Here is a 16408-nt window from a genome sequence, read left to right on the forward strand (position 1 = left end):
CTTTCTTGTTTCCTCTCTGCATGACCTAACAAGATCCCTACTCCTCCTGAGGTGCCTGCCCTTTCTTCCAGAGATGAAGATTTACAATTCTAATTCTATCAAAATATCAAGATCGTATCTTGACACTTTTTTATCCCACCACTCTGGATAAGGCTAACTCTGTTTGAAGTTTTGGGAGCCCTCTTTGGAGATTCTTCATGCAGTTGCACAAAACTCTATAGCCCAACACACTCAGCTGCTCAGAAGGTGTCTTATTCTAGTCATTACTTTATCAATAGGTTAATTTCTGAAGTTACTGGTAAAATTAAACTTATTCAGTTTTCTCACCATTCTTGGTTTTAGTAATGTTCTAACAGTTGCAGAAAGAATAAGAGGTGGTTCAGACAGGAAGCTGGTCTTTGTCCCTTTCTCTGAAGCACTGAAGTTGCAGGCTGAATTAATAGGACACTCCAAGAAAGCGAGTGAGAGCCCATGTCTTCTTACATGTCTGTACAGTACTTAGAAGAATACTGCAGAAATGCTAGCTGTCATTCTACCTTTACAGTTGTGTCTATCCCAACAGAGGCACAAAGAGTCTTTGTCAGTACCGGCAAGCACAGACCCTCATGTGGTAGGAGCCTAGCAGTGTGATGTCTGCCCGTAACTCCCAGCTTAAAATAGCCAACAGGCCCAAACACTGCTGCAAGAGCCACAGGGGGCTGCGCAGAAAGAATCCTCTACTGTTGGTCAGGAGGAGTGAGGAACAGAACAGCTAGACCAACCTGCTAGCATTTTGTGATGCCTCTGTAGGTCACCTCACTGGTAGGAAATAACAAAGCACAGAGCAACTTGAACACAGGAGAAATCTTTCTCATAGCTGTCTTTGTTCTTCATCATTTGTTTCTAGTCCGTGAGCTTAGTAATTTTGCTTAAGGAGTCACAATTATAGAAAAGACTGGTTTCAGGCCAGCTGCTGCAGGAAAAAAAAGTTCAGAGAACCATTAAAAAAGATATTAGGAGATGCATAAAGCAGAATACTCCTCAGACTGTTAAAACCAGATGATTAATTTTCTTAAGTCAAGGTAGTCTTAGTAGGCTCTTAAATAAAGATGCTTGTTTCAGATTTGCTTCTGTAATTTGTATCATGTTCACTCCCAATGGCCAACTCAAACTATTCACCTTGTTTTCCCAATTAAATAAGATTCTTTCAATTTCAATTATCCCACAACTAATTGGAAGTCTAGAAACAATATCATCTTTACATCTTCTAAGCCTTATTGCTATCAGATCATACATACATAGCCCTCATTACCCATATTATAGCCTTATGCTGCTTGTATACTGAGTATTATGAGATAGTATCAGCAAAACGTTGCTTAAAGATTGTGAACTGAAAGAGGATTTGCAACAGTAGATGCTAAATAATGAAGAAAAATGGAAACTACACGCCTTTGCCTATGTAGAACATCCAGTTCATATAGCAAACATATATTTTGCATACTAGTTACTTGTGTGCTTAGGTAAACAAAGCTGACAAGAATATAAACTTTCAATGACTTAGTCTGCAATCACATTTTCATGATTTACACAATGACTAACAGTGATTCTGGTTTATGACTCTTGACCTGAGAGAATTAGACTAATTTACCTTTGCAATATGGGAGCATGACCAACATTCTTGAGGTGATATGCTGAGATAATTTTGTTATTGACAACCTTCTTCATTTGTTGCTCTGTTTAGATGTACAGAACCCAAAGATTTGTTACACCATATTTATGCATTTTCAGTATCAAAGGTGTAATCTGTATCCTTCATGATTTATGTGACCACTTTCAAAAAGTAAAAATGACAAAAACCACACAATAATGCAAAAATATATTCTACAGAGTCTAATTGAAATAAACTTTTATTTTTTTCTCATCTGGCTTAATCAGAAGCTGCTTTGCTCAGGAAGCTCAGTAAGTTAAATCTAAAGCCTTGTTTATAACTATGCTGGCGTTTTTCACAGTGCCTGGGTACAGCTGTACAGTTGTAGTTGGTGTGATACTGTCACACCAGTATCTAGCAGTTTAACACACAATACCTATATATAAATAAATTAAATATTGAGTATCACTATGTACAATTGAGGCTTGAAGCACCATCTAGCTGGAGATGGACAGAACTAAAAGACCACCAAGTAGCTAAATAAAACTAGTTGATTATACTGTAAAACATTGTTATGACCCAGAGTATTGGGTCATTTCTAGCCATACTGCAGTGTGGTTGCAATATTTCTATGAATAAAATCAGCAATTAATATTTCTGAGCTGCCAAAGTCATTCTTGAATGTACTGATTTTGGATGTACTGGTTACTTACCAGGAGTACATCAAAGATGCAGCGGCATCCCCCTTGGTTAAAATAAGTTAGCAAAACTGCCTTTGCGGAGGGTTCTTGAACAGTTCATCTCCATCCCCACATTGCTAACCATTTGGAAACTTTATCTAATTAAGTTTCTTTTCAGTTGTCCTCATTAACGAGTGGACACAGTACGGAACCAAGGCAACTACAGTCAGAGGCATAGCTGCACTCTTACAAAAAGAGAGAATGTAGAACAAATACTCAGTATGAGTAGGTATCTTAACAAAATTATACAGCTGCAGTGTAGCTAAAGAAGCAGCTATACACAATATGCGGAAGCTTATCTTACAGCTGTTTTTACCTTTGCAGCTCGTGATGAACATTTCAGAATTAATTCCAAAACCTAAGCCAAAGAGTGCACCTAAATTCCTCACCAGTCCAGCAAATGGAGTTGTGTCAATGTTTATCCAGTCTGGGTTGGCACACCACTTCTTGGCCTTCGGAACAGACCATAGCAAGTCAATATCAAGAAGCTTGAGGACTAGATAAAAGCCAAGGGCAAAGATGAAAAGAAACAAGTTTGTCTTGATGTACATTCTCAAGCTTGCTGTCTGAATAGCAGGGGTATGTTCAAATGCTTCTGCCACAAGAATGCCTGCGGATTAGAAGCTCAGTGTTACAGGGAACAACACAGTCGTACTTTGAAGAAGCACTTTTTACTGTGCCCCTATAGAATTTGACTTTTGAAGACAGAAGAATATATCTATGTATTTTATACATATACATATATATCCACATACACACACACAATTTACCACTTCTGTAGTACATTACAAAATCTTTTCTCCCACTCAAAACTGCTAATTTGGAAAAAAAGAAATTAAATACCAAGCACTACATGTTTTTGATATGAAGCATACCTTAGGTCTGACCGCATCTCCCAGATGACAACCTATCAAATATTAGATGTAAACTAGAACATTCCTTTTCCAAGAGTCCCTCACTCAAAGACTGGCCCCAGCAATGCAGAATTCAATGCCAGTTCCCACAAAGGCTTTGAGTGTTGAAGGAAAAGACACAGAACACACTTATCTTCTTTCTTACTCATTTTGTCCTGGTTGTGGAAAGGGAGAGCGGGACTGCCAGCTGTTAGCCAGTGCTACCCAGGCTGCTCTGCAACCATGAAAGAGAATGGGAGCAGGCAGCCCCCACTCTGCTCTGGTCACCCTCCTTAAAATCGGATCAATACGAGAGAGATTGTTCATAGTTTGAACTCCCTAAATACCAATTTGAAACACGTTTAAGTAACTCTGAAAAATGCACTTTAGCTTCTTAAATCACTCTGGGGAGTTTGCATGGCTAATTTGCCTTTTTCTCTGTTTTGACCAGGTCTCTGGCCCTGTGCTTGTCCACACTGCACACATGCTAGTTGGCACCTGGACATCATTTGAAGTAAACCAAACAGCTTCCTCCTGAGAAGAAAGGTCAGGGCCATATAGGAACAACTTCCTCTTTGATCCCTTCCACACAAGCAGCACAGATAAAGATCAGATGCAGCCAGTACAAACCAGATAGCGCTAGTCTGTGGCAGTGTGGACATAATGCAGTCAGCATCAACTGGCACATAGACAAGGGCTCACTCCCTGAGTGAACTGCCAAGACAGCAGATACATACTACCTTGCAAATTTTACCTTTAGACTATCATCAAATCCTTGATCTTCCAGAGGGTGCAGAGCACCACTAGAGCTGCAAGCTGAGTAGCACTGCTAAGAATCTCTTGCCGTTTCTTATACTTCATTTTTTTCAGATTTTGCATATATGTTGAAAATTAAAAATAGCAGCATTACCAGCAAATACTCCAAGAATAACTTGATGAGGGAAATGTGTTGCTATGAATACTCTCGAGATGCACACGCTGATCTGGATAATCCAAAAAATACTCCAGAGGAATGACCATGTCAGTCTAAGAGGGAAAAGGAAGATGCTTAAAAATTAAGACAAGATATCTCACCTAGTAATTTACAGCAGACCCCTTCATGTCAGGCTCATATTTTTACCAAGCAGAGGTTTACAAGTAGGGAAGTTTAGAATCAGACAATTAAAAGCTGGAAGTCAGTACTAAAACATTAACAAGAGCGGTTGCTCTTGCAGCCACATCTATGGCTGCAGGAACAGACTCCAGCAGTTTCAGGTCCAAGACACCACCATGGTTTTAGTGATGAAAATCATCAATGGCAAGTTAAATTAGCACTAGTACCTTGAACGTATTTCTCATCATGAAGTCATACTTAAATGCTAAAGTTCAATTATTTGGTGACAGAATTCATATAGTATGGGAACAACCTTGTCAGACTTGGAAAGAACAGCCATCAAAGCAATTATAATACTTCCCTACAGAGACAAGTAACATGTTATACTGAACTTTGCCAACATTATGTGCATTTGCTTTAAAATGGCGTAAGGACTACCATCAAAACAGTAAATTTATGTACTAACCAAAAGATCCAACACATAAAAACAATTAATAGAATTCAAAATTTCCAACACTGAAGATGTGATATGACCCTTAATAGGAGCTGATTCAGAGATATTGTATGCAATGACCGTGAGTTAATAAATACCAACCTATACAAATGGATAAATCCTCTTAATATTCTTTTTCTTCAGCTGAAGTAGATCATAATAGAGAGTTTGGTTTTTTTTTACAAACTGGACAGAACAGACTATGAATGTTTGGTTAAAATAAGTCCATTAAAAACAAAACGTGTATATAAAGAAATATCTGTATGAGTTAGAATAACGGAAAGACACTGACCTGTGAAGGGTAACTGCTGATTTATCTTTCCATCTAACTGTGTAGCTAAGCGCTGCTGTGACCATTACGTACCAGACACAGGAAGATCCCATGGCATGTCCAGATGGGCTTCCTAGTAAAAACAAAAAGGAAATATTCAAGCTTAAAAATGATAACCGTAACATATGTCCTACAGAAAATGTCTACTGGCAGTTACTCAGGCAGCTAATCACTTAGTGGTTAACAAAGGCTGAAAGAATGTGAGCTGCTTCTCAAAAGTTAATTTTCTCAATATGAATTTTTCAGAAGACTCATCTATACAGGATCCAGAATATTTGTCCGAAATCAAGTAGGTAATAGCTTAACCACCTTATATTGGTGTGACCTGGTATCTTGACTGGAAAGCTTTACTTAGATTTAGATTGTGATTTAAAAAATAGAGCATCTAGGGCTCTGTTAGGGCTGTAGCATGTAATGTAGAAGTTATATATGAGGATCAGATGAGATAGGTTTTGAATGGGCTACCTCATAATTAAGGGGAGCAACAGAGATTTAGCTCTTTGTAGCATTCGAAACTAAAGTACCAGTATAACTTTAGAAGGCCCTTCCAAATTGCCTTTTATCTGCTTCTCCAATTACCATGGTGTTAGCAATTGTGATTGTGATCTGTGTCTCATTAGTAATATTACAGTCCAGGTAATTCACATTTTAGGTAGTTCTGTAATAAACTTAGAAATGTATCTAAAGTGTGATGGATGAATTGTGTCTTTATGCCTTACTTTGATTTATTTTATACATTTTAAGGTGTTGCGCAACGTCTACTAGCTTGGAAACAGATTATCAGTGGAACTGGCACATGAAACAATGCTGTAACATACTGGGCTAATTGCTGTATCCACAGTAGTCTTTAACAGGAAACACACTCTCATATAGAGATCGATAGTGATTTCTTTTTAGTCTGGATATAATAATATACATGTAATTTGTTTTAATTTAACAAATAAAATTTTAATTTTACTGGAAACACAGAAGTTCCTACAATTGTGAAAATCACCGAAAACCAAAGTATGCTGCCCTGATGCAAAGGAAATCATTCCTAAAATTACTGTGTCACTTCTTTTCCCCTGTTCACCAGGTTTACATTCAACAAATTTAAATAGGGAAGGAGAGAAAATTAGATCATTGGAATCTGTCTATACCAGACTTTTACAGCTTGGCTTCCTGTGGTGACAAAAGAGAAGTAAAAGGGACAGGGTTATTTTACTGGCAGAATAATTTTGGCTGAAGAATGTGTTATGACCCAGCACTATATAGTAGTTTGCAAAGCAAAAGAATATTTCAGTGAAGCAGTAAAGCAGAAATGTCTAGGGAGGACAAGTGCAATGATTTCTGGCTCCCTGCATTCATTTTTGGTATTCTGCTTGGTAGTATCTTTAGTACTCATGCTACCAACCCTTTTGTTATTTTCATAACAGATATAAACTTCTAAACCTCACAACAGAACAAATGTCACTGATAAGGGAACCATAATGTTGTATATCAGCATTGGGAAAGCTCCTATTTGGTGTCATCTAGGAAAATGCCATCTAGGGAAAATGCTTCATAGTTCATCTGCAAATTACCTATAAGAAATGGCATAAGCTCCACCTTAAGGTTTATGTTCTTAAAACTTTACAAATACCAGAGAAAAGATGGCTGCAGAGTTTTAGTTCAGTTCATTCCAGAAGTACAAACCAAATTCAGGTCCTAGATTGCCTGCCATGTAGTCATATAAACAGTTCCTTCAGCTTTCCCTTTTGTTGAGCTGCAGTCTGGTGTTCAGGCTATCCTAGCAATATTTGTACTTGCCTTTCTCATGTCTGGCTGCTTCTCTAATCTTTTCATATGAATTGCATATTTTAAAAGTGGGTGAAGTACCATGTAGGTTCACACAATGGCTGTGTGCACCCAACAGCTGCGCTGACTGTACCGCCTCTTGTTAATGACGAACAGGTAAGTGACAGATATTGTCAATGGTCAAGGGCAAATCTGGAGGTGGGAGAAAATATGGTCATTATAAGCCCAAATAAGGAATCGATATGACAGTGGTACCCACTGGATAGAAATGGGAATGACTTGTTACTTCAGGAAGAAAGTAACAAGAAGAAAGGCCTTCTGGTTCAATGAATCAAAATGAAACACACCGACTGGTTCCTTAGCCAGGGCTTGGAATTACATGGTGCTGAATGGGCTCAGTTCTGAAGGCTTTTGAAAAGATCTGAAGGACTTTAATACTGTGGGTTAGGTCCCAAATTAATTTACCTGAAACAGCCTGCAGATCACATATAGACCATGCATTACTAAACCCTGCCTGATACAAGGGCTTAAGCTTCTCGTTCACAATTACAATGGGATATAATGCAGGATATTGTTAACAAAATACAGCTCTGCAAAGCACTTACTTAAAAGCTTGCAGTGGTATTGATGTGGCACAAAGCACATTCATCTTCACAGTCAATATTTTCTTGTACAATGAATTAAACTAAATTCAGTCAGTTAGCTCCAAGTAAGTTTACCTTATTTCACATATTCGGGTTGCATAAATAAGCCCATTTAACTTCAGCAGTATTGCATTTGAGTTCCACAGAGCAGACAATGAGATATAAAAAGTGAAAACACATTGAAAAGGTACATTTTTTAAAGGAATTTTTTTTTTTCATATATTTGTACACATACACTGCCACCCCCACCCCCCGCCCCACTGCCCCTTCAGTGCCAGTGTCTGGTTCTGGGAAGAGGGGTTCCATTTTCCACTTGTGATTCATTACATGATCGATTGTTGATACTGTTGTTATTTACACTGAACCACCTACTAGTTTTTGTGGTTTGAATAATTCTTGCAATAATGCACAAGCCCTCAAACTCAACAGACCCCTGCTCTGTTCTGGAACACTGTTAAACAATGTGGAATTTCTCTCCCCAAGCTGATGTCATTGGCACTGCGACTGTTCCTAAAAGTGACCTCACAAAGCAGGTGAATCACTCTTTCTGAACCTATGACACAAGTTTTGTGAAAATTCCTTTCCAATACGCTGGTTCATTCTAGTAGGAGTTATGTTCAAAGCAAATCCCCCTCCCTTGCACTGTTTAAAGGCAATGAAGTAAACATTCTTGTCATACAGCAATCAAATACCTATCACATTTTATTTCCTTTTTCTCTTCCTGTGTTTTGGTGCTATTTTAAACATGAGCTCTGAGATTTAAGATCTTCATAAGTCACATCCTCTCCCCCGAAAAGCCACTATCTCTATTCAATGTACCAATGTAATCTCCAACATTTCTTACCTGGTCCAGTTTCACATGTAATAGGAAACTGTTCAAGGCATGGGCTTGACTGATTGGGGTAAATCATTGTTTCTTGCACCCACCAGTATGGGCGATGGCCAAATAAAATCCTGACAAAAAAATAAAATAAAATTAAGCAGAAATGCAGTAAAGAGATTTTTATATAAGAAGGCCTCAGCAAAGCATGATAAATAATCTTACAATGAAGAGCTATATTGCCAAAACTATTTTGTAATAGTTCTATAGATTCTTCTTGTCTTATCAAAATGTCATTTCAAACATATCTTAAATATCTTCATTGTGAATTCCTGTTTTATAATTACAGGGGAAAGTCTATTAGTACATTATTCACAGAAAGTTTTCTAAACTTGAGGCACACATAGTAACTATCATCAATAATACTAGATTTTAAAATAAATCCAACTTCTTACCATTTAAATATGAGGTTGAACCAATCACCAATGACTGCCACCCATATCATTTTAGTACCAACCACTTGGTTGAGCTGAAACCAAAGAGGAAAATAAATTGAGAATATATTCCGGGGATCGCCAACATGTGACATAAAATTAAGGAAATCCTGGTAAGCCCTGTAGTCCCTCTGTAAATGCTGAATGATAAGCACGCCATTGCTATGAAGGAGATCCATCTTAATGGATTAAACTGTACTTGAAATATAGTAAAGTTCCTTTAATCTTAAATTTCTAGTGATAGAGAATGAGAACCATGGAGGGGAGCTATTAAAAAGTGAGAGAAGGTGATTGACGTTGCCTTTATATTGTATCGGCGTGGTGTACCCAGCCATTCCTGGAACACGTGGCTCCAAATCTCTGGGAAAGCATGAGTCTGTCAGCACTGGAAAGCTTTTCTGTTTGCAAATTTTAATTGGAGGAAACTAAGTGAAGTACATGCTGAGCAGCAGCAAATTGTGGGGAAAGTTTTGTGGAAACACAATGCGTGACTTATGCAATCCTTTGTATGAACAGTTGGAACATGTTTGCTTGAATTTTTTCACAGTTCATTTCTCTGCAGGATGGACATTAGTAATGTGTATACTTCATTAAGCGTTGCTTGTATAAAGGACAGAAAGAATACACAAATAATTGGTCTTTGCAGAACTGTCATTAAAGCTGTACATTTCACTTTGAAATAGAATTTGGCTACCATGCTGCATCTAATACTTTGCACAACACATTTTCAGTCATGGAAAATACAACCAGCATCCATATATCAACTGAGCTGTTGAGCTCTAGATTCTTTTTTAAAGCAGCAATATTCTCAAAGCACTGAAAAACAATTGTTTCCTTCATACAAGAGGCCATGTTAATCCACGGCACAATGCAGATGAAGTCTCTGAGTCACCTCATTCAGTATCACCATTCTCAGGCATTGCTTACATGATGCAAGTCCTACACACCTCTGCCAGGACGAGCTGAAGCCTGACCTGCTGCAGTCCCTCTTCTTGCTGCCCAGCCTAGCAGAAATGAGACCTGCTTCGCAAACCAGAGCAAGGTTGGGAACAGATGATTATGAGTATTTCTCTGAAGTATTCCCAAGTGAAGCACTTGGGTACTCCAGGGCAAACAGCCAAGAAGAAACTGAGATTCTGCCAGATAGCAGGATTTTAAGAGTATTACAGCAAATAATGTATTAGCACATCAGATTTATCAATATTAGTACTAATAACTGTAGCACAGAAAAAGATTGTGTCAATTTTTGAAGTGCCTACATGAAAAACTTTTTGCCACGAGATTAAATGGATACGAAAAGTCTGATGATACCATCATCTGTTATCATCGGAGCGGCAAGAGGAAACCTTCAGTTCTTTATCAGGCTCTAATATTCAGACATATTAATATCTTCTATTAAAGGTTATCTGTGTATCTGAAACAATTAAAATCGGAAAACAAAACCAGCTGCATATATGCACTGCGGACTTCCCTACTGCTTTCTCCATGGCACTTAAAACTAAACTATACAAGCCATGGAGGCAAAGATATGAACTACTTAACTGTTTTTGCTGAAGAGAGACTTAACGGCTTAACAGGACTTTATGATGTGTGGTCAGGGAAGTCACATGGAAACATTAAGTAGGTTCAACAAATAAGGCATGATAATTAAATGGACTTAGAAGACCTCTCTTCCTGACACAATCTCACATTTACTTTGGCTACACACATTTACTTTAGCTATTAATAGTCTGTTTTTAGAAAGTTTTTAGCAGATTTAAATCCTATATGTTTATTGCTAGCAGTTGGATTGAGCCACGAAGAAAACCTTAAAGTTAAAAAGAGATTTAAAATTCTATGCACTGTTTCTGAATAACTACTACAATATTTTTCTGGACATTGACTGAATTATTCACTTCAACTGGTATCACCTGATTTCAAGGAAGACCCTTCCAAACCCCAAATTTCAGGATATTTCAACAATAAATATTTCCTAGCTTTTTAGCTGCATATGGGGAAGTTTGTTTCTTGCTAAACTGTATAGCTTATAGCTTTTCAGGGTGTCCAGCCAGGGATCTGTCATATAAATGAACTGATGGAATTAATTTTCCCTCTCCCAGTTCTTTTCCAAGAACTTACTTGTTTAGAAACATCTCTCTCAAATAAATTTTAATACCTTATTACTAGAGAAAATGTCACTTTGCTGCATTTTCCCTTTTTTTGCTGCAAAAGTATCCCTCCTTTAAATAGGATTTAAAACAACAACAATAAAAATCACTCTTTTATACATGTCTGGGTTTAGTATGCCAAAATGTGGATAATCTGAGGTTTTCTTCTGTTTTTCAGTCTAGTTTATAAAGAATAATTAGTTTTAAACATGAGTGTAAAAGTCAAGTCAGTCGGTGGCTGAGTAACAGTCATCTTCTAGTATTTAGTTAAAACATTAACTGTAATGAGGTTAAGTCTAAATAACTGTTGTTCTGTTAGGAAAAATATTTTGCAATAAGTAAGTTTCCATCAAGATACAATTTAATGTCCTCAGGAGAGTCTACCAAGTAATAAAATAGATCACTTTCCAGTCCCTCTTTAATGCCACCATTGTTACTCAATAGCATCAGAAAAATTCCCTCTCTGATGCAGGATGTGTAGAACCATTGCAATAAAACCACCCACTCATGTTATCCACTGGGATGGTGCTGCATCTGCTCAGAATGAACTCTTCTTCAGACAGAACCAGTCAGGCACACTTTGGTTCTCCAGAAACTTTAATAAAATGTTTGAAGGTACATCTTGGCAATGTTTCAGTAAAGTAACCTCTTTTAGTATAAATGCTAAAGGTCTCCTGATATAAATTTTCATTTAAAGATTTTGCTGCTGATTTATATGCTGCTAATTATCTTTCTGCTTAGATAGAAAGATAAGCACCTTAGATATAATGAAGACTAACAGCTAACAGCAAACAGAAATAAGCTTTAATTTTCTCCTACGTTCTGTTTCAGAAGCTCCTACATCCACATCTCAAGACATACCAGAGGAGTCACGTTTGTAAAAGATGTTTAAACACAGCCCCCTCCCCACCCCCCTCCCGCAATCCACAATCTACAAAACAGAAAGCAGGAAGTTTTTGGAAGAGGTAAGTAGGTTTCCGTGAGAGAGGCAGTTCAGGATGATGTTCTCATTGTGCCTGGAAGCACTCATGATCCTGCTTCATCCAAGAGGCAATCAACAACTGACACGAGTCATCTCTTGCCCTGCCTGTGATATTTGGCAACCTATAAAAGTCTGAGATGCTAAAGACTTTCCTAGCTCTAATAACCAGCAGGGAAAAAATGGCGAAACATGTCTTGAAATACTATATTTAATAACTCATTTAAACTAACAAAGGAGAAATACTTCCTCAATAGGCTTCTCCGCCCTCCTTTTCTATGCAAAGCACCGCAAAATGCTTCTGTAATACTTAATATTTCAAAGTCACTTCAGATAATATATGAAATGAAACTATTTGCTATATTTTAGTACATGGAATTGTGAGGAAAACTAGTGATCTGTACAAAATGGTTAGAATGTGTATGCAATTAAATTTTTAAATCAAAGCTTTGTCTTGTTTTGATATTATAGAACCAAAGTTTGGCTTTCACATGATCAAATGAGTTCTTAGTGCAAAGCAAAAACCTTTAAAATGCTATCTGTTCGTATAAAGAGTTTTTAATTTATTGATATTTTCTTGATTTATTTTATTTTCCAAGACATACAAAACCAGAGACTATCCAAAACTTTATATATTCCTGGTAATAATGTAGAAACAAGAATCATGTTGATGATCCACTGAAGGGAGGATAAAATGTTTACAGCTGCTTTACACCTACACATTAGAGCAAATATTACATAACGGATATCAGATGTTGTTAAGCAAATGTTTGCAAGGGAAGGAAAAGCCATCAAAGCAAACATTTTCTAAAACACTGTTAATGGAGGCCTATCTACCGGGCCTAACTTTCTGGTACATTATGCTTAGTTAATTGAACAATAACATTAATTTCCACATCAGTGTTTTCATTGGCACTGGACCAGCTACAAGGATTAACTAGCAATTTAGTAAGTTCAGAAGCAGACACTGCACACAACAGCTGACAGCTGTTTTCTTAGGTATGAATATTTTCCAAATGGAACACTGAGAAGATACATCTTAATTTCAGATTTAGGAAGAGAAGAATCTTTCAAGAAGCTCTTTCTTTCTTTCTTTCCATATTTCATTCCCTCAAGCATTCCCTATTGGACACAGGCAGCGCTAGTTAAGGTCAGGCTTCTTTAGGGTTGGACTGACCAGTAGAGGTTTAGCAAATGTTAACATGAACCAGTTCATTTCTCTTGGTTCTACCACCTTAATTTAATCTTTCCTACTTACTATACTGTCATTATTCCTTGCTATAAAGTTAACTAAGCAAATACAGGAAACAAACAAAACTTGTGTTTGCAATATAATAACTGCCAGACCTTAATACTTGTTTATATTTGTGTGTGTTCGTATGTGTAACAGTTAAATGATACAAGCAATGCATGAAATACAATTCTGGCATGTTCATGAAAAAGTCACATCTAAGAAATTCTAGTTATTATAATTTTAAGTATGGAGAGCTACTTTTTAGAAATCACAAGCAACCTAGAGTTTAACAGTGAATAAAAATCCTTCAAGTTCCATAAACTGCAAGCAGAAATGGAGTCTGGACCCATATGGGTAACAACCTCCACTGTGTTTTTTTTGTTCCCTTTCCAATAAGATCACTGCCTAATTTGTTGCCATTCTCTAACCCCTGAAACTAGCCCTATGCCAACCATAGCCCAGTGAGGTCAGAAACCTGCCAAGAGAAGTAGCTGAGTCTGTTTATTAGCACCAGCTCTTCAATTTTGTGTTCCCTTAGTAGTTTCCACCTAAGGTGCAGTAGCTCTCCAACCCTGAACTATAGCTCTCAGCTACCCCTTAACTCAGCACTGGAATAGCCCAGTATGGACTTTGAGCTAGCAATAAAATAAAGCAACAGATCTTTGTTGGCAATAGCCTGCCCTTCAGTTTGATTGCAGGTTAACTGTCACCCTGCTGCTTTCAATGTACATCTCGGAACCTTAAGTTTAACCAAGTACCCTAGGGTTAAGAGCTGGCAAATGCAGAAAAGGGGTATGTGGTACAATTACATTGTCTCCAGTAAAGCTCGTAGTGCTAGAAATAGGGTAAATCGCTGTTGAAACTTTCTTCCATCCATGAGTACCCTGTGGCTTGATATCACAGACATTTAGAAAAAAACATTTCAGAACAAGTGTCTGGGCTAGAGTTACGGTAAGGTTAGGTGCCAGCATTTCTTGCTATGGAGCCTCTTGAATTAGACCTAACAGAACATTTAAGAAGCATATGACCTGGCCTAGTTTGGGTCATGAGGCCACATTTCTGTTTGTGGTTGGTAAAAGCTGTCAGTTTCAACAGAAAACTAGTATCTGCTAAAATCACCATGCTTCACTTAAACATGCAGTTGACAAGCTGATTGTGGAGAGAGTTCATAGTGGGAAAGTAAGGTTGAGGATATGTTACACTGTAAGTTCATGTCTCTAGAAAACTGAGGAAGGACAGCCAAATCAGTCAGAAAAAAGGTCAGTTAAGGTATAGATTGTGCTAGTAAATGTCACAGGCTGTATTTAGTCTTTGGCTGGTGAAAGTCTAAAACAAAGGAATAGGACTAATGAAATCTAGAGAAACTTCACTGATGAAAAAAGATACCTAACATTTTGGAGCTAGTGCCAGCTACTGTGGGGTGAACCTATTATCTATGTTAACAAAAGGATTCAGAAGAGCCCAGACTGAAGAGCCAATCAAAAGATTAGGGATTAGAATTCAGGATTTGTTCAGATTAGTTGAACTTGTATTTGCTAAACTCCAGTGGCTGGGAAAACTTTGTATTCAGAAAGTTATGAGCTCAAATAACAAAGGCTAGCGATATCAGGGGCAACATTTAAACTTTATACTGGCAGCATTCAGTTGGCTAGGTTTAAGGTCTGTTTGGGAAAAACAGAGAAATGGTCCTAGTTAAAAAAAAGCCATAAGGTATAGGCTCCATGATGCCCAAATTTATATGTGGCTAGGTAATCATCCTTGAATGAGCCCAACTTCAGCACATTTACCTGAAGCAGGTAAGAAACAGTGGTCTAATAATTAGCTTTAGGACTATATGCTGAGGAAACTGAAATCTGGAGGTGTCTGCATCAAATGAGACAGAAATACAGTTGGGCAGAAGTGCTATCCACTAGTAGTTACAGTTTATACGAGAATAATGCAACTAATAGTTGGTGGTCTCAGCTGAGACTTTGCTTTGGGTCCCGTGGGGGGGTGTGAAAGAGTAATTAATGGTTTCAGACAGCAATCCTCAAAGCTTTATTAAGTTTACATTATTCTGAAATCACCTGAACAGCACTGAATTAAACTAAAGCTGGGAGAAGTTAATTAGCTCTAGTAACAAAATGATTAGCAAGTAGCTTCCATGATAAACTGCATGCTGGTACCTGGGATCACAAACTAGTGCTTATCCAGAGCCAAAAGGGAATATACCCAGCTGGAGGAAAATCAGGCACGGTGCCATAAGGAGGACATTCACGATGCCAGAGGCTGATGACAAGTGTTTGACTGGGCACGGGCAGGGCTGCTGTATTGTGGTTATGTTCATATCGAAAAGGACTGCAATTACCTCTGCGTGTCAGCCTCCTACCATAAAGATCTACCTGAAAGATTAAGGGTAAATAAAGATAGGTAAATGGCTCCACACTCATGAGAGAATTCAGGCTTGGGGAATTAAAAAGACAGTTGAGGAACGTCACAAAACTAGGCTACCCCAGATACGTTCCGTGAATAAACTCAACGTCGGAAACAAGTTCCCGCTTCAGAGGAGCGCAAAGGAGCTAGCCTGCTCCCCAGTTCGAGCCCGGCTTCATTAACCGCGGGACAGTAAATCGCCCAAACCGCGCCAGGCTTTTCACCTCCACCGGCCCCGCGCCCCGGCGCCGCAGACAGCCCAGCCACCGCCCCTGAGGAAACGTCTCAGCCCTAACCGGCACCTCCCCGGGGAAGGAGAACGACTCACAGCTGCCTCTCCCTCGCGGCACCGGCACCGACCGCCGCCGCAAGCCCCCAGGGGCTCCGCAGCTGCGCCGCCCAGCCCTGCCCGCCACGGCGGCTCCGCCTCGCTCCGGGGGGGCCGGGGAACCGCTACCGCGGCAACGGCGCCGCCAGCTCCCAGCTCGCCCCGCGGCTCGAGTGGCGGCAGGAAGGATGGCCGAGCCAATCGGCGGCGCGCTTGTTGCGAGGCGGGCGAGAGGCGGTGCCCGCTTAGAGGAGCAGCCGTTGGGGAGGCGGGAAGGCGCGGGCGGTTTGAAAGCCGGGGGACGCGTTCGGCCTCGGTGCGTCGCCTCCCGCCCTGCCCCGCTCCCCCGGGCAGGGCCGCTGCGTGCGGGGCTCGGCAGGCGCCACCGCCCCGGGGC

The 16408-nt window shown here is 39.2% G+C and overlaps 1 protein-coding gene across 2 annotated transcripts in view; it reads right to left on the bottom strand.

Moving 5' to 3' along the window:
* G6PC2 (glucose-6-phosphatase, catalytic, 2) overlaps positions 1-9511 on the bottom strand; it is a 29429-nt gene extending 19918 nt beyond the window's left edge. Inside the window, exons 1-6 of one of the 2 annotated variants that reach the window (XR_774304.1) lie at positions 9213-9511; positions 8873-8946; positions 8442-8551; positions 5139-5250; positions 4171-4286; positions 1885-2977 (exon numbers count right to left, since the gene is read on the bottom strand). Coding sequence is in view for 1 of the 2 variants with exons in the window: in XM_010567217.1 (XP_010565519.1) it covers positions 2466-2977; positions 4171-4286; positions 5139-5250; positions 8442-8551; positions 8873-9090 (1068 nt within the window). In the remaining variant the exon portion in view is untranslated. Of the gene's footprint in view, positions 1-1884; positions 2978-4170; positions 4287-5138; positions 5251-8441; positions 8552-8872; positions 9091-9212 lie in introns of those variants that run through there. The other variant, XM_010567217.1, reaches the window with a different exon arrangement.
* Positions 9512-16408: the final 6897 nt, after the last annotated feature.

Source organism: Haliaeetus leucocephalus, unplaced genomic scaffold (assembly GCF_000737465.1).
Source record: "Haliaeetus leucocephalus isolate CR32 unplaced genomic scaffold, Haliaeetus_leucocephalus-4.0 Scaffold1, whole genome shotgun sequence".
Classification (NCBI taxonomy): Eukaryota; Metazoa; Chordata; class Aves; order Accipitriformes; family Accipitridae; genus Haliaeetus; species Haliaeetus leucocephalus.